The 21,122-nt window shown below is 45.4% G+C and overlaps 1 protein-coding gene across 1 annotated transcript in view; it reads left to right on the top strand.

Annotated features, from left to right (window-relative positions):
• Window positions 1-605: 605 nt before the first annotated feature.
• Window positions 606-21,122, top strand: part of FREM2 (FRAS1 related extracellular matrix 2) — a 142,002-nt gene continuing 121,485 nt past the window's right edge. The window contains exons 1-2 of the mRNA XM_069807916.1: window positions 606-5,848; window positions 11,660-11,749. Coding sequence (XP_069664017.1) covers window positions 709-5,848; window positions 11,660-11,749 — 5,230 coding nt within the window. The 5' untranslated portion in view covers window positions 606-708. The remainder of the gene's footprint in view (window positions 5,849-11,659; window positions 11,750-21,122) is intronic.

The following is a 21,122-nucleotide window of genomic DNA, read 5'->3' as shown; positions in this document are numbered from 1 at the left end:
CTGCCGCTCCGCCGCCGCCCCGCGCTCACCTGTCGCCCCGTCCCCTGAGGCGAAGGGAGACCCCGAGCCCTCCCCGCAGGCGACTCGAGGACCGCCGCGCTCCCGCTCTGCCCCAGGGAGCCGGGATTTAAGGCAAGAGCGGGAGGGTCAGCGCAGGGCAGGCGGGGAGCGGCGGTGCGGGGCTGGCAGGGGGTACCGCTCCTCTGCTGTGGGCGAGCAGCTCCGCCCTCCCCCGCCACGGGGGCTCCGGGCGGTCGCCGGCGCCTTTCCCGCGGGGGCTGACGGCGGGGCGATCCGCGCCCGCCGCCTGCCCCTTCCCTCCCGTTCCCGCAGGGCCGGGGCTCGACCCTCCGCTCCCTCGGCGCCTTCTCCTCGACAACCTGTTGAGGGGCCGGAGCAGGGAGGGAGGAGGCTGTCCCGTGTTTCCCCCCCCCGTAGCTTGCAAGATTGGCAAACCGCTCTGTCCAATCGCGCCAGACGGCCTCGCCCCCCTCGCGGGCGCCTATTGGCCGCTCGGAGGCGCGGGCGGGGCTTCGCAGCTCGCGGGGCTCTCCTCCGGTGCAGGGCGCGCTTCCCTCAGAGCGCAGCGTGTGCGAGGGGCGAGTGGGTGCGGGCGGGCGGCGACTCGGCCCCGGCGCCGCGTAGACACCCCCCCACCCCCTCCCGGCTGTTGGGAGCTTCCAGCGCTTCGCTCCGCCGGCGAGCACGATGCAGGCTCTCCCCGCCGCGCCGCGGTGTCTGCTGGCCGGCTTGCTGCTGCTGGCCGGCTGCGCCTGGGTGGGGGCGCCGGAGCCGCCACCAGACAGCGCGGCCGTCTCCTCGCCGTGGGCGCCCGAGGCGGCCGCCGTCGTGGTGGCCAACCGCGGGCTGCGGGTGCCCCTGGGCCGCTCCGCCTGGCTGGACCCTGCGCGGGACCTGGTGCTGCAGGTGCAGCCGGGGGACCGGTGCCACCTCACCGTGCTGGACGAGGAGCCGTCGTGGCAGCGCCCGGGCCGCCTGAGCCCCCGGCGCTTCCCCTGCGACTTCGGGGCCCGCGAGGTGCAGTACTCCCACCTGGGCGGCCGCAGCCCCGCGCGGGACCGCGTCCGGCTGCAGCTGCGCTACGACTCGCCGAGCCGCTCCCTGGTGCTGCCCCTGGTGCTGGAGGTGGAGGTGCTCTTCACCCAGCTGGAGATCGTCACCCGCAACCTGCCCCTCACCGTGGAGCGCCTGCGGGGCACCAGCAACCCGCTGGACGCCCGCAGCCTGGAGTTCGCCTTCGAGCCGGGCCGGCAGCGCTGCCGGGTGGGCCTGCTGCCGCCGCTCGCCGGGCTGCCCCGCTACGGAGAGATCCTCAACTCCCCGCCGGCGGCCGCGGGCGAGGAGGAGGCGGCAGGGGGCGGCCCGGTGCCCGCCTCGATGTGGGACTGCGAGGAGTTCTTGCGCCTGGGGCTGCGCTACCGGCACACGGCGGCCAGTGGCTCCCCCAACCGCGACCTGGTGCCGCTGGTGGCGGAGCTGCGGGAGGCGGCGGGCAGCGGGGCGCTGCTGAAGCGTGAGTACTTCCAGGTGCTGGTGCGGATCCGGGCTGGGACTGAGAATGTGGCCCCCAAACCCAGCTTCTTGGCCATGCTTATGATGGAGGTGGACCAGTTCGTCCTCACCGCCGTGACGCCTGACATGCTGGCAGCTGAGGATGCTGAGTCGCCACCAGACCTGCTGCTCTTCAACATCACCTCTCCCTTTGGCCCCGGCCAGGGCCACATGGTCAGCACAGACGACCGGAGCTTGCCTGTCTCTTCCTTTAGCCAGCGGGATGTGAGGGAGCTGCGCATCGCCTACCAGCCGCCCGTGGAGGACTCGGATCAGGAGCGGCTTTTCGAGCTTGAGCTGGAGGTGTTGGACCCAGAGGGTGCTGCCTCAGAGCCCTTTGCCTTTGTGATTGTGGTGAAGCCCATGAACACCCTGGCACCTGTGGTGACCCGCAACACTGGCCTCGTGCTTTATGAGGGGCAGTCACGGCCTCTCTCGGGCCCTGGTCCCAGCCCCAACCTGGTGATCAGTGATGAGGATGACCTTGAGCAGGTGCGGGTGAGCGTGGTGGCAGGGCTGAGGCATGGCCACCTCACTCTCCTGGAGGATGCCCCAGCAGCTGCTGCCCCTCGTAAACACTTCACCGTGGCTGAGCTGGCAGCAGGCCGGGTCATTTACCAGCATGACGGCAGTGAGTCTCCACTCAGTGACAACCTGGTGCTGCGGCTAGAAGATGGTGGCTCTCGCCACCGCGTTGAGTTCCTTTTCCCCATTACCCTGGTGCCCACTGATGACCAGCCGCCCCTACTCAATGCTAACATGGGGCTGGCCATGGCTGAGGGTGAAACAGTGCCCATCACCACCCGAGCTCTTAGCGCCACTGACATTGACTCGCAGGATGCCATCCTGCTTTTCACAGTGGAGTCTGGCCCCACTGCTGGGCAGCTCCTCCTCCGTCAAGCACAGCCACCTCCTGGCTGGGAAGAGGAGGAAGATGATGAGGGTTTTTCTTGGAGGAGGGTGCCGAGTTTAGCAGGGAGCTCCCTAATCTATGAAAAGCCAGTGAGAGAGTGGCTGCAGCAGGACATTGTGGAAGGGCGTCTCTATTACCACCACTTTGGGCCTCACAGCCCTGGCCCTGGGGTTGTGTTGGATCAGTTTGTCTTTAGAGTCCAGGATGACAATGACCCACCCAACCGCTCCAGACCACAGGCTTTTGTGATCCGGGTACATCCTGTAGACAGATTAGCCCCAGAGCTGCATAGTAGCAGCAGCCTGCACTTAATAGTTGCAGAGCAGCAGGTGACCCCACTGCGGAGGAAACACTTGTGTTACACAGATCAGGATTCAGGGGACCGTGAACTCCGCTACACAATAACCCAGCCCCCCACTGACACTGACACTAACCACCCTCCAGATGTATATGGAGCCCGCCTTGGATCCCTCGTGCTGACTGAGGATCACTCTGTGGAAGTTACCCACTTCACCCAGGCCCAGATCAATCATCACAAGATCTCGTTCCGACCCCCACAGGAAGAACTGGGGGTGGCTCCTCATTTGATTCAGTTTCAGTATCAAGTACAAGATGCAGCTGGCAATGCAGCTGAAGGGACTTTCACCATCTACCTGCAGCCTGTGGATAACCAGCCTCCTGAAATCACTAATACTGGCTTCACTTTGCCTGAGGGAGGCAGCCATGTTCTTAGTCCAACTGAGCTGGATGCCAGTGACACGGACACTGAACTTGCCCATCTCAGATTTATCCTGACCCAGGCTCCTCAGTATGGCCAGTTGCAGCTTTCTGGGTACAGTTTGATTCCAGGAGGTGTCTTTGGCCTGGAGGATATCAGAGAAGGGAGGGTGGTGTATGTGCACAGTGGAGCTGAGACCAACAGTGATGCCTGCAGGCTTGATGTGAGTGATGGGATTCATTTTGTGCCCATCACATTGAAAGTGAACGTGCACCCAGTTGATGATGAGGTTCCTACGTTACGGTTGCCGCCAGGCACTCTTGGTTCCTACCTGGATGTGCTGGAGAATGGTGCTGCTGAAATCACTGCTAATGTCATTCAGGGCACGGATGAGGATACAGATGACTTAATGTTGACCTTCATTATAGAGGATCCTCCTCAGCATGGGAACATCCTGGTTCAAGGGGTGCCTGCAGAGAGATTTTCCCAGAAGGATCTGCTGGATGGTGCTGTGGTATATGCTCACACTGGTGGTGAAATAGGCCTTCTGCCCAAAGAAGATACCTTCAACCTTACCTTGTCTGACCTGTCTGAGGAGTGGAGCGTCAGGGGCAATGTTGTTCAAGGAGTTTCGGTCTTGGTGACCATTCTTCCTGTTGACAGTCAAGCCCCAGAGATTTTTGTGGGGGAGCAGTTCATGGTAACGGAAGGCGACAAACAGGTCATTACTCCTGCTCACCTCAGAGCTGAAGATGTGGATACTCCTAGTGATGATATACTCTGCACCATTCTTGCGCAGCCCACATCTGGGTATGTAGAGAACATCTCTCCAGCCCCAGGATCTGAAAAATCCAGAGCAGGTATAGCTATAAGTGCTTTTACCTTGAAAGACCTCCGTCAAGGGCATATTTTTTATGTTCAAAGCATACATAAGGGTGTAGAGCCTGTTGAAGACAGATTTGCTTTCCGATGTTCTGATGGCATTAACTTTTCCCAAAGGCACTTTTTCCCCATTGTCATTATGCCAATCAATGATGAAGAGCCTGAAATCTTTACACGAGAGTTTGTTGTCATGGAAGGCATGAGCCTAGTTGTTGATACCCCTATCCTCAACGCAGCTGATGCAGACATCCCTGCTGATGAGTTAATGTTCACAATCACCCGGCTTCCCAGGCATGGCCATGTTGTGAACCAGCTGGTCAATGGAACTGTCCTAGTGGAGAGCTTCACTTTGGATCAGATAACAGAGAACTCCAACATACTCTACGAACATGATGACTCTGAGACAAAGGAGGACAGTTTTGAGGTGAAACTCACAGATGGTAAACATACCATTAGGAAAACGGTATTCATCATGGTTATTCCTGTAGATGACGAGACACCCAGGATGGCTATCAATGATGGTTTGGAGATTGAAATAGGGGAAACTAGAACTATTAATAACAGAATATTGAAGGCTACTGACCTCGATTCTGAAGACAAAACCTTGACATACATTATAAGATATGGGCCAGGACAAGGCGTCTTGCAGAGAATAAAGCCTTCAGCTGGAGTCGAGAATATCACCCTGGGGATGAACTTCACCCAGGATGAAGTGGATAGAAACTTAATTCAATATATCCATTTTGGCCAAGAAGGAGTTCGTGATCTTATTAAGTTTGATGTGACAGATGGAATAAATCCTCTCATTGACCGCTACTTCTATGTGACAATAGGTAGCACTGACATTGTTTTCCCAGATGTGATCAGCAAAGGAGTTTCTTTGAAGGAAGGAGGGAAGGTAACCCTTACTACTGATTTGCTTAGCACCAGTGACCTGAATAGTCCAGATGAGAACTTAGTTTTCACTATTACCAGAGCACCTGTTCGTGGTCATCTTGAATGCACAGATCAGCCTGGGGTACCCATCTCCACTTTTACTCAACTCCTGTTAGCAGGCAATAAAGTCTATTACATTCACACTTCAGAAGATGAGGTGAAGATGGACAGCTTTGAGTTTGAGGTGACTGATGGCTATAATCCTGTATTTCGTACTTTCAGAATTTCTATCAGTGATGTGGACAATAAGAAACCTGTCATCACAATCCATAACCTCGTGGTGAGTGAAAATGAATACAAACTGATAACCCCATTTGAACTGACTGCAGAAGACAGAGATACACCTGATGCATTGCTAAAATTTATCATCACTCAAATACCAGTTCATGGTCAGATCATGTTTAATAGCTCCAAACCAGTCACCACCTTCACTAAACAAGATCTAAATGAAAATCTAATCAGCTACAAACATGATGGCACAGAATCAGTTGAGGATAGCTTCTCTTTCACTGTTACGGATGGCACTCATAGTGATTTCTATGTCTTCCCCAACACTGTGTTTGAAACAAGGAAACCTCAGACTATGAAGATTCGAATAATGGCTGTGGACAACAGTGTACCTCAAATTGTAATAAATAAGGGTGCTCAGACTCTCCGTATTCTGCCCACAGGTCACATTGGGTTTCTGATTACCAACAAGGTGCTCAAAGTGGAAGACAGGGACAGTTTACAGGTTACTCTTAAGATCAGAATCACAGAGAGTCCGCGCCATGGCTTCCTGATCCACCTGGGGAAAGGCAACCATAGCATCAGCCAGTTCAGCCAAGGTATTACAATGCTCTGTGCTTTCTTTAGATCATTGGAAACATTCTTTTTCATGCCAATCTCTATAATAATCGGTGGGCAAAACTTTCCAACAGTGAGCTTATTTATAATGGCTTTATTGTTTTTCAGTTCTGTTTATTATTTATTGCATCTGTGACAGCTTTAAACAGCAAAGGGGGTCTACTGGATAAACACTGAATAAAGGAGCATCTTCGCTTTAGAGAGCTTACAGTCCAAATAACTGATTTGGACTTTCTACCAGTGATAGAAATTTGGATAACAGAATTGGGCTGCACGTGGTTCCAGATCCTTAGAGGCTGAATGCCTTCTTTAAACAGTTTTATTTAGAAAATGCAATGGGAGTGACCAAGCTATTATTAACTAATTGTCATACCATGGCTAGAGTATCAGTTGCTATGCAATCTGAGCGCGTTTAACTGTAAAAGCAAAATCATTTCCCAAACATGGGGAAATAATATACTATGAGTGCATTTGTTGCCGTAATTACACAAATCTTAACCACAGAGTGTTTGTGGTAAAATAAAAGGTAATGTAAATGTTTTAAAATTATGTCAGTGGTAGTTACTTTTTACATGGAACTAAAATACTAGGTGGTATAAATAGGATGAAAACCACATGTGCCATATGTTCTGAAATAAAGCCTCAACACAAGGCTATGAAGTAACTTTAATTGAAAGGGGAGCATTAGCTGTTCTCCAGAGAATTTTCCATTTTACTTTTCAATGAGTTAATAGCTGGTTAATTAACAATGAAATGAGTTTTCTTGGAGCCTCCTGCAGCTGTGGAGCGAGCAGACAGCACAACAGCATGGACACTCAAAGTTAAAGGGGCCCGGATGGGCTGGGCTGTGTAGGTGGTAAGGCTAGAGATTGTAGTTGGCTGTATTTCATTTCACAGAGCGCGTACCAGTATGTGTCCCGTGTTACAGTCTTGGCTGTAGTGATGCTCTTGTCAGATATACGAAATCTTGCAAACAGGCGTGATGTACTTCTGAATGGCTGGGATGCCCTAAGTTCTGCAGTATTAGTGCAAAAAAGAGGATGAGGAGGGACCAAACCATGTCTAAGCTTTGGGAGCTGCCACAACTCCTTAAATGTAAGGCCTCAGTAGTGAACTGTGAGTAGTATTAAGAGTATCGCTGTCAGGGTGAGTGAGAAACAGAAGAGAATGGGAGTGAGCAAATAAACAGATTATCACTTTTTTAATGGTTTGGGTTTGGGGTTTTTTTGTTTTTGTTTTTGTTTTTACATTGGGGAATGTAGAATTATTGAGTGAGTGTTCCTTGAAAGCAGACCACTGCATATCACAGTGATGTCCCATTTTTTCAAGGAGGGGGGCACTTAGGATAGGTACATATTCCATTCTCTTTTGTGCCATGTGGCCAGGCGTACATTTGTTAGATGACCCAAATGAAGTTGTTAGTTGGCTTTCAATCGGCAGTCTGACCACATGGCATGCTCACTGGGCTTCACGCAGGCTTTCTTAATATCCTGGGGCTGCCTGAGCTGGGTGAGAAGCATGCAACCCTTAGGAAAAATTGGTTTTAAAGCTAGTGAGGATACCCAGAAAATGATATAACTTCACAGGTTCCCTGACAGTACTGGCACAAGCACTCTCATTTGTGTTGAGTTGAAGAGTGTTTTTAAGGAATACACATTTCTTCAATAATTTTGTCCTTTGGCCTCTATGAGCAAATACCTCCTGAGCATCTATGTTATTTCTGTGGTGTCTCTCTTCTCAACTTCCTGGATGCTTTTTATAATGGTTTGTATTTTATGAAGCAAACACATAAAAATGTCTTATGAATGCAGGGCCAAGCACTTTGAGGGAGAAGAGGTGTCTGGAAAGGCTGCTTGAAAGGCAGAAAGCAGCAAGCTTACACAAGGATAATACATCTGCTGAGGACAGGGAAAGAGAACTTGCTGGAAGTCATAGAATAACCTGGGAGTGAAAGTCGTGGATGAAAGGGCACTGTCTTTTCCTTTCCTTTTTCCTCAGATGCCCTCTTGTCTGTAGCCGCTTTGGATATGGGAGAGGTTGTGAATGGCAGGGAGACAAAAATTCTTGTCTGAATCTAGAAGGCCACAGTTTTGAGAAGTAATGTGAGACACAGAGGTCTTACGCATACTCAAAACTCTGTGTGTAGTTCACTGTTGTCCCTCACCTTCTGGCCTACTACCATTAATGTGCAAAATGCTGTCAAATCCAGAGTAGTGAATTTATGCATATTTCATGTTTATGCTGTACTGAGATGAATAATTATATAATGTTCAGGGCAGGAGTAAACAAGACCCTCTTTTGTCCTATTTTTAATGATCCTAATATAAGTGTAGGGTTTGCAACTGGCCATGAGTAATAGTTTTGACTTTGGGATGCTCCTGTATTGACTATTGGACCTGCTGTTATACACTTTCCTTTTATGTATTGATCTCCCCCCTTTTTAGGGGTCCTATCCTGCCATGTGGGGCAACCTCTTACAAAATGCTGAATAGTGCCAGTTTCATTAACAGGCATGGGTCCTGATGAGGCTTGTAAAACATAGTTACAGTCTTTCAATTTATGTTGGAAGGGACCTCTGGAGGTCATTTGGTCCAATCCCTACTCAAAACTGGGCCAACTTTGAAGTCAGATGAGGCTGTTCAGGGTCACATGCAGATGAGTTTTGAAAGCTGCTCAATAGTTCGTGAAGTCTGTACTAATACTCTACCACCTCACACTCCATTCCTTGGATTTGGGTCTGTGACTGTAAGAACAGGCAGCCTGACCGCTTTGAGTGAGGTAACATTGATGAAGCAAGAGTCATTGTGTGCAAGCAGCTTTGAGCAGTTTGGTTTTTCAGGGTGCCTGTAACTGAAAGAGAGGGCAGAGTGATTGTTTAGCAAACAGCTTTCTGCCTTATGCTTGAGATTGCTTTTCAATAGCTGCCCACAAGACTTTATTAAGTGCTAGAAAGGAAATAAGCCTAGCTTGCAAGATGAGCTAAAAGCCTCCAGTCAAAATGCAGTTGTGCAGAATATAGCACGTCCAGGAGATTTGTTGTCTATTTGGTTCAGGAACAATCAGTGTGGGGCTTTCTATTTAGTATACATCAAATACTTCTGCCACAAGTACAGTAGGTAATCTTTTGCTCATGAGGCTCATAGAGTTAATTGGGATTGCTCAAAGAGGGTAGTAGAGTGTGGAAGAATTAACTTCTTGTTAAAAGGTCCCCAAATTCTGCAAATAGTTGGTGCTTTTTATACTTTCCTGTTTAATTGTTAAAATAATCTGAATGAGAGAGGTGAGCAAGTGACAATAACAAAGTAAAATATTCTTAAAATACATTAAGCGGTTCACAAGTTTATTCAGGTACTGTCTGTTACTTCATGTCACACCTGAAAGCAGCACTTTTAGTTCATTTTTGTTTCTTTGTGCTTTATATTTACAATTTGGTGATAGTCAGTGAAGAGAAAGCTTAAAGAATAACACTTGCCACATCGTAATTTCTAGTCTAGTGCTGTCCTAGGACAAAAATACATACAAAGAATATTGAGTCTGCATAATTGTACTGCACTCGTCTCTGCAAGTCAGGGCTGGAATTTGTTCATAGTAGATATTCATTAAAATTAGATAATTTGTTTAAAAGTGGGGAAAGTCTATTAAGGAACTGACAAGTCTTTCACATTTAAAGAAGTTTAGTGGTATATAACAATTAGGTAGCTCATGTTTGGATAATGTTTTGAATGTACAAAGTGTGACGGACTGCTGAGTGCAGTTTTGGGAGTCCCCGGTCCCACATGGGTAAATTTGTGAGTAAGGGCCAGGTCACATCCCACAGCTCTGCAGGTGTGCTGAGGAGCCAGGATGAAGGGGAAGGAATAGTGGAGAGTAAGGATCTGCCTTGGCAATAACATAGCTTGGTTGATGTCTCAGCACTTCATGTAGCCTCCTGAGGCCAAAGATATCTACATGGCTACTCCAGCCAAATACGCAGCACTTTGCAAGCAATGCTTTTATTCAGCATTCACCCCGATAATGCTTTTTATCTTCTTTTTCAGGCAAGGGTTTTCAGAGAGACGAATGAAGTTGCGAAGTGCATTTGTTTCTTAAAGAATATATATAAATACATGTAACCTTTAATAACGACATCAGTTTTGCAGAATTTTAAATGGGAAATCAGTGCCCTGATCTAGTGGAGATAATTATATTTTTTTAAAATAGAAAATTGTTGGATGGATTTCAAAATTATGTTGGAGAATTCCAATATCACATTAATATTTAGCAGGCACGGTAGTTATACAGTAATGAATTGTGCTTACAACTAGGCAAGTTTTAATATAACCAGCATAATGAACAGAAGACAGGTCATTCCTTTGCAATTCTTTTGACAAAATTAAGATGTTCGGATGACAAGCGACTTTTTTTTGATGAGGTGGTCCTGGTCCTGCAAAAGCTGGCTCGAGTGCTTATCTTTATATGTGTTGGAACCATGGATTTTGGTAAGGTCATCTCCATGGGCAAAGCTGAGTACTTGTGTAAGTGTTTGCAAGATGAAAGATTTATTTGCTCCACTGGCATGAAGAGGTATTTGTTTGCATCCTCTTTACAGCCCCATGAATTTTTGATCTCTAAGTTTCAAATATTTATGGAAGAGATTCTTCAGTGACATATATTTACTGATAATGCTCTTAACTTGTTTGCCCTAGAAGATGTCTGGCTACTTTTGGAACTGAGGATTTTGAGGAGCTCTAACAAAAGTGCCTTCGGCTTTTTTTTACTAATGCATATGCCCTAACATGGGAGGAGAACTTGGGTGGTACTTGAGCTCCACTTTAATGCTATTAATTTCTAACACTTTTTCTTAAAAAAGTATCAGACATGGATTTTTACCAATAAAAGTCTTTCAGAGAAACTGACAAAGATTACTTTTTATGTATTACATGTTTCTCATCACTGCTCAAGGAAACCAGAAAACACAATATTAATAAATATTTGTTTACCTTTTATATAGTCTCTTTATTGCAATTGATGATTCAAAATTGTGCATTGAATTTTCTCTTATGGAAGTCTTCTCTACTTTAATTGCATGTATTTGTGTTCTTAAAACAGTCAAATCACTGTACTGTAAGTGTTTGAGCACTATTTATTTCAGTTCATATAGATTATATGCCATATCCTTTGAAAACATGCTGTTAGGAAAGATGATCTGGTGGAGAAGGCATTTTTGTGGGGGACTAAAGAGATTGAGATTTCTCTACCGCAGAATGTGTACAGATATCCTGTTCTAGAGGTGGACCACATGCCAGGAGTAATCTAGTTCTAGGGGGGGGGGGTCGTGTGGGCTAATTTGCCTTGCCTCTTGGATGGAGGGTACAACTTAACATAGAAAATACCCTGGGTTTTGCTCCCATTTCAGCCACAGATTTTCTGTGACTACTACAGTACTTCTCAGGATGAAGAATGACAGAACCAATATCTTAGCGAAGATACACCTCTGTTTAAGAAAATGCCCCACTAAAAATATGTAGTAGTTCTGACTGTTGAGCCCATGTTTTTACATTTCCTTTCAGTTCTTTTTGTAAATACATCTTAAAAGAAAGAGGGCACTGAGGAGGGGGAAGTAAAGGGAGGGAGAATGAATGGTATATGTAAAACTTAAGTGCTGTTAATACTGAAACTCCTGAGCTCTGCTAGAGAACCTTGACCTCTCTCTGTTGAAGCTGAACTATTTAATACATGTCAAGTTTTTCTATAAAAACAGTTTCTTACCTTCAGCATTTAAAATAAAATCTATTTTTCCTGACTCTTTCCAGCTGATATTGATGGCATGAAGATATGCTATGTTTTACGAGGAGGTGACAATGCCACCAGTGACATTTTTCATTTCATGGTTGAAGATGGTGGTGAGTACTCATAAGATCTGTGCTTTTGTTGTTTTGAAAGAGTTTAAGAACATTGAATTTAACTGAGGGAAGTCCATGTTACCTCCTGGATTATGATTTTTGTTATGACTTTCCCATATTGTGGACTATTCCTGGTGATTTTGAGAAGTGTCGATAGAATGGTAATTGCAATTAATGAAAAAACACTCAACCTACTCTAGCAAGAAAGTGAAATTCTCTAAGTCTACTAAGATACCTGGGCTTTCTGTAGTTTTACCTTTGTATTCCCTATCCAGGCTCTTTACACATAAATTCTCATAAGCCTTTTATCTTGAGAAACTTCTCAAATTTTGATTTGCAGTTATGGTTGCCTACCTCTTTAAAGGTTCCAGCTATAAAACTATTCATATGGACTCATTGTCTCTGATGTACATGTTGCCTGGAGTTCAAGGTCTGATTCTACCTGCTTAACATAACAGAATCCTCAATGGCTTGTCAAAGGTCTTTGTCAGGTGACTGATGTGAATTCTCCTGACTAATATTGTTTTGTAGGATTGTGGAGAATGCAAAAAGAAAAAATAAAAACAAATTGAGTATACTGGCATATACTCGCTTGAGGAAAAAAATGTAGTTGTTTGTTTGTTTGTTTTTAAAGAACAACAAAAGAACAGTTTAAGGGGTAAACAAAACACATTAACAGGCCTTTTTTTTTTCATCCAAACTCTGTACTTAATGCGAATATTCCTAAATGTAGATATTCCTGTGTGTTGTAACAAGTGGCTAGATTATGTTACTTTAATACCTTTTTTAATATGTGATATATAGCTCTATGAGTAATTGGCAATTAATTTTATAAGTTAATTTAATAATATACTTCTTAGAAAAAATGCTTCAAGTTAGCTTATTTTCAGCTTGTGTACTCAGCTTGTGTTACTGCTTCACAAGAAGCACAGCCAATTAGCAGTATTAAGATCAGTGAGCCGGTATTTGTCCTGTCTGTAACAGATTGAACAGTTTTGTCACCATCTATCATTTCTGGAGCGGCATATTAAAGCACATGCTCCTGTTCATTGTGTTGGACAAGCACAGAAGAGACAGTAGCTCTAGAGACTTCTGAAAATGTCTTTGCAAATCTTTGCTACATCAGAGAACAAGTATTAGATAAGAGTTTGTAACACTTGACTTATTTTCCTTAAATGTTTTCTTTTAACTGAGATGTAGGTTAGAGAAATTTAAAGCTAAGTAAAGATAATGGAGCACGGGGTGCTATATTTTCTTAGTAATACCATCATTTTCTTATGACAGGTGTCACCACATGGTGACCTTGTTCATGATTTTCAAGTTGTTCTTCTAGTAGGTGAACAAAAACTCAGTCTTGAGATGTTTCAAGGTTTCATGTGATGGGAGTAATTAAAGCTGAAGAAAGTTTGCTCTGAGCAAACTGATTAACATTAAAACTGAGTTTCTCCTTGAGAACCTAACGTTTGTAAGACTTCTCTCCATGCTATTTGAACACTTTCAAGTGGCAAATGTGTAGTTAAAGCAAATTGCACTTAATATATTCCAATGCTATACCAAGAATTTTTCTTTCATTGGAGAGCTTACCTGCCACATCTGCTTCTACTTGGCAGAGTTGTAACAGCCAGAGTCTGTTACCTCAGGCAATTGCCTGGAGGCCAAGTACAAGGAGTCATCAAACTGGTCTGGTGTGAATTTTGTTGTGGATCTGAATTTTGTTTATCCTGTACATGTGGCTAGCATTTATGCCAAGCAAGTTAGGGCAACAGCAGGCTAGGGGTGTAAGTGAGGGAAAAAGAGCAAAAGTCAGTGCTGTGCTATCTCTTGGCCCTTTGCCTGCTCAGTTTCTGACAGTGGGAGTAAGGTGAGTGCCATGCTGCATACCAGATCGTGACCTAGGATCTGAAAGCATGGAATATGGTGCTGGAACAAACTTTTTTACTTACTGGCTAAGGGAGAAAACTGCAGTCTAGACAAGTGGAGAATGGCTCAGGGATTATGGCTGTCTTATGATAACTTTCTGATTATAACTACAGAGAACAGAAATGGGCTCAATATGAAGAGAAAGGAAGGCCATTTAAAAATAAAAGCAAAGAAAGCCTTAGGACTGTAATTCACAAGCAAGAGCACAGGTCCGCTGTATTCAAACCAAAATGAGAGGTTTCACCAGAAAGAACTGGTTGAGGTTTTAAGCTCTGAAAGAGTCTCATTGTCAGCATCAGTTACCTACCTACATATGGCTGTAATGCTTTTCTGGCTTTAAATGGCATGTTTCATAAGAGTAATTAAAAAGTGAAATAAATGGAACACAAGTCAGCTGTTTATCAGCACTGATATTTTTTAAAGGTAGAAAAGGTTTTTATTCTTCATGTTTAGGTATTTAGTCTCAGGATGATCTGCTCTAAAGTGGGTGAGCCCTTGCATTTCTGTCATACTTGGAACAAGAAGACACTGTAGTATACTGGGTGCTGCCGAGTTAGCTGTGTGATGCTTTGACAGAAACTACCGTATTTCATATTAGCAATTTGCTTTATGTTTTGTTTTGAATTTTGATCTTAATATGATCATGTGGAGACCTGTTGATAGTGAAAAAGTTATGAGACCATTTTAGCAAAACCTTGAAGAAAGTGTGGAATTTTGTTTTTCACAAAGTTTGTAAAATAGTCTCAGTTTAATCTCTTTCCTCAGAAGCGGCCTCCACATTCTATTAAGAAGGTGGAGAAAAAACTCATCTTAGCAAGTGCAAGCATGTGACAGTGGTGAATCCTGATGATTAGTAAAGGAACCAATACTATCAGAAGGCAGGGAAAATGGTTGGATTTTTTTTCCTGTGGGGAGCTAAAAAAAAAAAAAAGGAAATCCAGACTGATAGTTGAACTCCTGGATGTATTTGTGGTTTGTAAATTTGCACACTGTTGAGAGACTCACTAGGCTGAAGAAAAAGATGCAGCTGAAAATGCTTGAGCCTTTTAATTAGTGAAAAACAGACTCACAGAGTAACTTAAATCTGATAAGCTTAATGAGAAGCTGCAGTGTCTGCAGGAACTTCATACTACTGAAAGCTCGACGAAACTGGATATGTATGGCACTGCCAAATACATGCATAGAGTTGGTGCTTCAGCTATGCAAAATGCCACTAATCCGTATGGAATGAAAGTTGACAGAAATTAGCTCCAGTGTGTTGAGCTCTTGTGCCTGTTTCAGAAAACTGCATGCTACAATTTCATGCTACATCCCTTGTGAGTTGTCTGAGGCATTTTTACTCCTTACATGAGAAACTAGCACTGAAAATGCACAGTTAAAGCTGAAATCCATCATTTACCTTCACTTTATGCTCTGCTTGTCTGAGTTTTTTCAGTATCACTGCAGAAGTCATAATAATTGAATAAGAATATGAATCTAAATGCCTACCTATCCAATCTGTAGAAGGTATTTTCTCATGAAATGTGCTGTATCAAATAATATGAAACTGGTTAAACTGGTTTAAGGCTGATTTTTGGCCAGATTCTACTGATTGTGTAGAGTAAAACAAACATACCCCAAAGCTGGCACTGAGCTCAAACCCCAACACAAACCCCATACCTCCAGAGGCAGTATCAAATACAAATACATTCAAATACATTCCCTTACCCAGCAATGGGTATTGGGACTGGGGTAGCAGTACTACAGCAGTGTGCTGAATGCCAGTTAAAGAGCAGAGCTTCTCTGTAAAGGACTATTGTTGTCTTCATTTTTGCTTCACATAAGAAAAATTCTTTATTCTATTCAGGTGTGTGGATAACTGAAATGATCAAGTTCAGATGGTGTAAAGTCAGTGAAGGAATGTTCATCTGTTCTAAATAGCGATCTGCCCCAAAATATTTTTAAAATATGACTTTGTTGTTGACCTGCTTGTTGCTTGGCTAGTGCTTTCATCACAGTAGTCTGCCTTGCTTGTTCTTCCTCCTCCCCTCTCTGTCTTCTGAAGCTTGGGAAACTGTCAACCAGGATTGCAGCACCCATGGAAGAAATTTGTGTTATGTGCCTCAGTATTTTTTGTTGCAAGAGGCTGGTGCCATATTAACAGTGTTTTGCACTACAGTCAGTTCCATTAAATTTTCCTGTTTTGAGGAAAAAAATGAGATAACCCTGATTTGGGCCTTTTGGGCCTGGAGCATTCTTAAAAAAACCCAAAAAGATCATGCAAGGGGGAAACCCATTTCCTGTTCGGCCTTAATTTGAACCATAATCTGTCCCTCCCTTCCTAACTCCCTTCTCTGCTCACCGCTTCAGTGGAGTCTTCCAAACCGCTTCTTTAGGACTGCTAAGTGGTGTCTTGCAGTACAGTGCCTCAAGGGTAGAATGGTTTCAAAAGGGGAAGTTATGACAGATTCTCATGGCTGTTTTAGGAATGTGAGGATCACTAGGGAAGGAAAGAAACAAGAATTTTTTTATTTCAGGCTCTTTGGACAGCTTTTCCGACTTAAAGCCAAAGCATTGCAAAGCCAAGGCTCACTGAAACTGGTGATTTACATCATTAGCTAAATCTCATTTAAACTTTTCATTACAGATCCCTAAATGCCTTAACACAGCACTGCATTTTCCTGTACTAACATTTGGTTAAATCCCCACCGAGGCAAGAATCTTTCAAAAACAATTCCCTGAAGGTAGCCTTTAAACCTAATTTCTGAGAAAGCTTCTTAGATTTTTCCCAAATATGTTTATGCAAAAAATTATGTTAATTACAGGAGGACTACTCTACTGCTTTAGAGAAAAATTCCATTAAGTCTGTGTGTGATGGGTTGACCCTGGCTGGACGCCAGGTGCCCACCAAAGCCGTTCTATCACTCCCGCATCCTCAGCTGGACAGGGGAGAGAAAAATATAACAAAAAGCTTGCGGGTCGAGATAAGGACAGGAGAGATCATTCACTAATTACCATCACGGGCAAAACAGACTCAGCTTAGGGAAAATTAGCTCACTTTTTATTACAAATCAGCCAGAGTAAGGTAAATGAGAAATAAAACGAAATCTCAGAACACCTTCCCTCCACCCCTCCCTTCTTCCCGGGCACAACTTCACTCCCGGATTTCTCCACCAAGCCCCCCCAGCGGCACAAGGGGGACAGGGATGGGGTTTACGGTCATCACATGTTATTTTCTGCCGCTTCACCTCCTCAGGGCGAGGGCTCGTCACACTCTTCCCCTGCTCCAACGTGGGGTCCCACCCACGGGAGACAGTCCTCCACGAACTTTCTCCAACGTGGGCCATTCCCACGGGCTGCAGTTCTTCACGAACTGCTCCAGCATGGGTCCTTTCCACGGTGTGCAGTCCTTCAGGCACAGACTGCTCCAGCGTGGGTCCCCCACGGGGTCACAAGTCCTGCCAGAAAACCTGCTCCGTGGGCTCCTCTCTCCACAGATCCGCAGGTCCTGCCAGGAACCTGCTCCAGCGCAGGGTTCCCACGGGGTCACAGCCTCCTTCAGGAACCCACCTGCTCCGGCGTGGGGTCCTCCACGGGCTGCAGGTGGATATCTGCCCCACCATGGACCTCCCTGGACTGCAGGGGGACAGCCTGCCTCACCAGGGTCTTCACCACGGGCTGCAGGGGAATCTTCGCTCCGGCGCCTGGAGCATCTCCTCCCCCTCCTTCTGCACTGACCTTGGTGTCCGCAGGCTTGTTTCTCTTACATGTTCTCACTCCTCTCTCCGGTGGCTGTTTTTCGCGTCCCAACTTTTTTTTCCTTCTTAAAAATGTTATCACAGAGGCGTTACCACTATCACTGATTGGCTCGGCCTTGGCCGGCGGCAGGTCCGTCTTAGAGCCAACTGGTATAGGCTCGCTCTCTCTCGAACACAGGGGAAGCTTCCAGCAGCTTCTTACAGGAGCCACCCCTGTAACCCCCCCCCGCTACCAAAACCTTGCCACATAAAACCAATACATTCCACCCCTCGCCTCTGTGTATCACATTTTTAAGAAATATCATTAAAATCTACATTCATCACACAAAATCTTCACTCACATTAACAAAAAGAATTCCCCACACCAAAATCAAAATAATATCATCACAAAACCGACAAAAAGTGGACAATTTACACACATTCCACCCCTTGTCCCTTCACCACAATTACAACAATAAAATTTCCCCACTCATCAAGCAGCTCTTAACTCTCTAGCTGCGTTCAGTCCATGTTTTGCCCGTTAGCTCTCTCAATTACTATCCTTATCTCAAATTCCTCACACTGCCCGCATTCTCCACCAAAAAGACTGTGATGGGTTGACCCTGGCTGGACGCCAGGTGCCCACCAAAGCCGTTCTATCACTCCCGCATCCTCAGCTGGACAGGGGAGAGAAAAATATAACAAAAAGCTTGCGGGTCGAGATAAGGACAGGAGAGATCATTCACTAATTACCATCACGGGCAAAACAGACTCAGCTTAGGGAAAATTAGCTCACTTTTTATTACAAATCAGCCAGAGTAAGGTAAATGAGAAATAAAACGAAATCTCAGAACACCTTCCCTCCACCCCTCCCTTCTTCCCGGGCACAACTTCACTCCCGGATTTCTCCACCAAGCCCCCCCAGCGGCACAAGGGGGACAGGGATGGGGTTTACGGTCATCACATGTTATTTTCTGCCGCTTCACCTCCTCAGGGCGAGGGCTCGTCACACTCTTCCCCTGCTCCAACGTGGGGTCCCACCCACGGGAGACAGTCCTCCACGAACTTTCTCCAACGTGGGCCATTCCCACGGGCTGCAGTTCTTCACGAACTGCTCCAGCATGGGTCCTTTCCACGGTGTGCAGTCCTTCAGGCACAGACTGCTCCAGCGTGGGTCCCCCACGGGGTCACAAGTCCTGCCAGAAAACCTGCTCCGTGGGCTCCTCTCTCCACAGATCCGCAGGTCCTGCCAGGAACCTGCTCCAGCGCAGGGTTCCCACGGGGTCACAGCCTCCTTCAGGAACCCACCTGCTCCGGCGTGGGGTCCTCCACGGGCTGCAGGTGGATATCTGCCCCACCATGGACCTCCCTGGACTGCAGGGGGACAGCCTGCCTCACCAGGGTCTTCACCACGGGCTGCAGGGGAATCTTCGCTCCGGCGCCTGGAGCATCTCCTCCCCCTCCTTCTGCACTGACCTTGGTGTCCGCAGGCTTGTTTCTCTTACATGTTCTCACTCCTCTCTCCGGTGGCTGTTTTTCGCGTCCCAACTTTTTTTTCCTTCTTAAAAATGTTATCACAGAGGCGTTACCACTATCACTGATTGGCTCGGCCTTGGCCGGCGGCAGGTCCGTCTTAGAGCCAACTGGTATAGGCTCGCTCTCTCTCGAACACAGGGGAAGCTTCCAGCAGCTTCTTACAGGAGCCACCCCTGTAACCCCCCCCCGCTACCAAAACCTTGCCACATAAAACCAATACACTGTGAAATACAATTATTTCATCTGTCATCCTTCACTTTACTAAATAAAAAATATATTTTTAGGAATGTCACTGTTCTGGTATGGTTTATTCATTTGTGAGAGACTAATATTACACTCCTGAGTATAATTATTAAACTAAAACAGTTGTCAGTGCTGTTTTTCAAAGCCATAACACTGATGTGTTTTCCTGGGTGAGCTATAATAATAGTGTAGGAACAGACATTTTGGACTCAATATCTGACAGTTCTTAAAGAAGCAGACTGGTAAAATGTCATTGGCAATTATTTGCAGCATCCTTGCTTGATATGGCATTTGGGCACTCTAGTCTTGGCAAGAAACATCAACTACATTTATCTTTGGCTTAAATGCGAGGGCATCACAAGTTGCCAGTATGTTTGCCATCATTTGCCAAGTACTATATTAGATTCTGCTCTGTTGCGAGGCTTGTTGCTGCTGTTTTTATATACTCTACGTTGGTGCCCGAACATTTTTCCACGTCACGCTTCTTGCTGTAAGTATTACCAGGGAATATAAACAGTAGTTTGACACTACAGTTTATAAAAAAACACCAAACCAAATGAAAAAAAAAAACCTCAAAATAAACCTTTCTGTAAATAAAAAATTAGTTCACGGGGGCATTGTTGTGAATGTGGCTGCAAGGTCACAGCAAAATTAATATCTGTTAAAGTATACAGGAGTAAGATATGATTATATGGGGCATATAGAAAGTCTAGTACAAGCCTTACTAATCTCAGTGGAAAGATTTTAATTTTCTTCTGTACCAGTCATATTGGTTTCTTTTGTACTGGTGTTTTAGACTGGCTGCTGGAAATGATTGAATTTTCCATTTCTAACTTGAATATCACCTTATCCTCCAAATATATACACAGAAAAGAAGGTCTGTGTCCAGCTGAAACAAAACGTTTTCTGGAGAGGAAAAAAAGTAGTTGTTTGATTTGGCAAGAGAATTTTTGTTTGTTTTTAATTATTTGGGTTCAAATGGTGGTTTTATCCAAAAGCAAGGTTTTCCTGTGCTCCCCATCCTGGATTATTGGTCATTTTTTAACAAAAGCAAAGCAGTGTAATTGAAGGGGTGGATTTAGGTACTGTTCTGGATTAAGAAAGGGGAGGCAATTGTGGTTTTAATTGCCTTTTATACAGAAGTTAGGGCACTTTGTCCAAATGTGGAAGTCTCGGATGCAATTCCTTCCTTCATTTCAGATGCTTTGAACCCATACTCCCCACAATGTGCCCTCACTTATGTTGTGGCCAGTTTTGTATTCATTTTCTGTTTGCTGTCTGTGTATATGAGTTCTTAATTGCTCTTTGGAACATAGTCTGGACTCTGATGTTCCGCTTTCCAACTGAGTACTGTTACCATGGGGCCAACAAATTCTGTCTCATTTTGTGTGTGTGTTCCTCCTCTCTCTTTTCCCCCCTGTATTTCTCCTTTTCTGCTAATACCTTCTATGTTCCACAGAATAAAATGGCTTGAACAGGCCAGTTAGGAGCAGTGCATTCCAGAATAACCTTTAGGCTGCTGGTTTAGATCAGGTTTTAGGGCAGGGAGATTTTGGTTCTGGTTCTCTCTGAGTCAGGGCCAATACTCTTGTCTTGCATGTAGAATGAGCACCCTGACTCTTGGGTTGGTTGGCTAGAAGGGAAATGTCTCCACACCATCACCTGGTGATAAGTATTTTTCTAGTTTTAAGCTGAGATCACTTGCTGAATAATCACACTTTTAAAGAAGAATGTATTCACAACAAAATTGGCCAGCTTAGCTCTTGGAGCTGAATCCTACTGAGCTGGATAGTGCCATTGATTTCATTTGATCTGGTCAGGTGAGAGGCAAGGAAGATAATGCTCAACATAGCCCTAAAAGTCCTTAGCAGGCTTTTTACTTAAAAATAATCCACAATTTAGCTTTTATATTCTTATGATACAGAATAAGGCCCAGCTAGCAGCAAAAGAAGCATGAC

The sequence above is a fragment of the Haliaeetus albicilla genome, chromosome 20 (assembly GCF_947461875.1).
Source record: "Haliaeetus albicilla chromosome 20, bHalAlb1.1, whole genome shotgun sequence".
Lineage (NCBI taxonomy): Eukaryota > Metazoa > Chordata > Aves > Accipitriformes > Accipitridae > Haliaeetus > Haliaeetus albicilla.
Note: the sequence above shows the minus strand (reverse complement) of the source record. Positions and strands in the feature narration are given on the sequence as shown.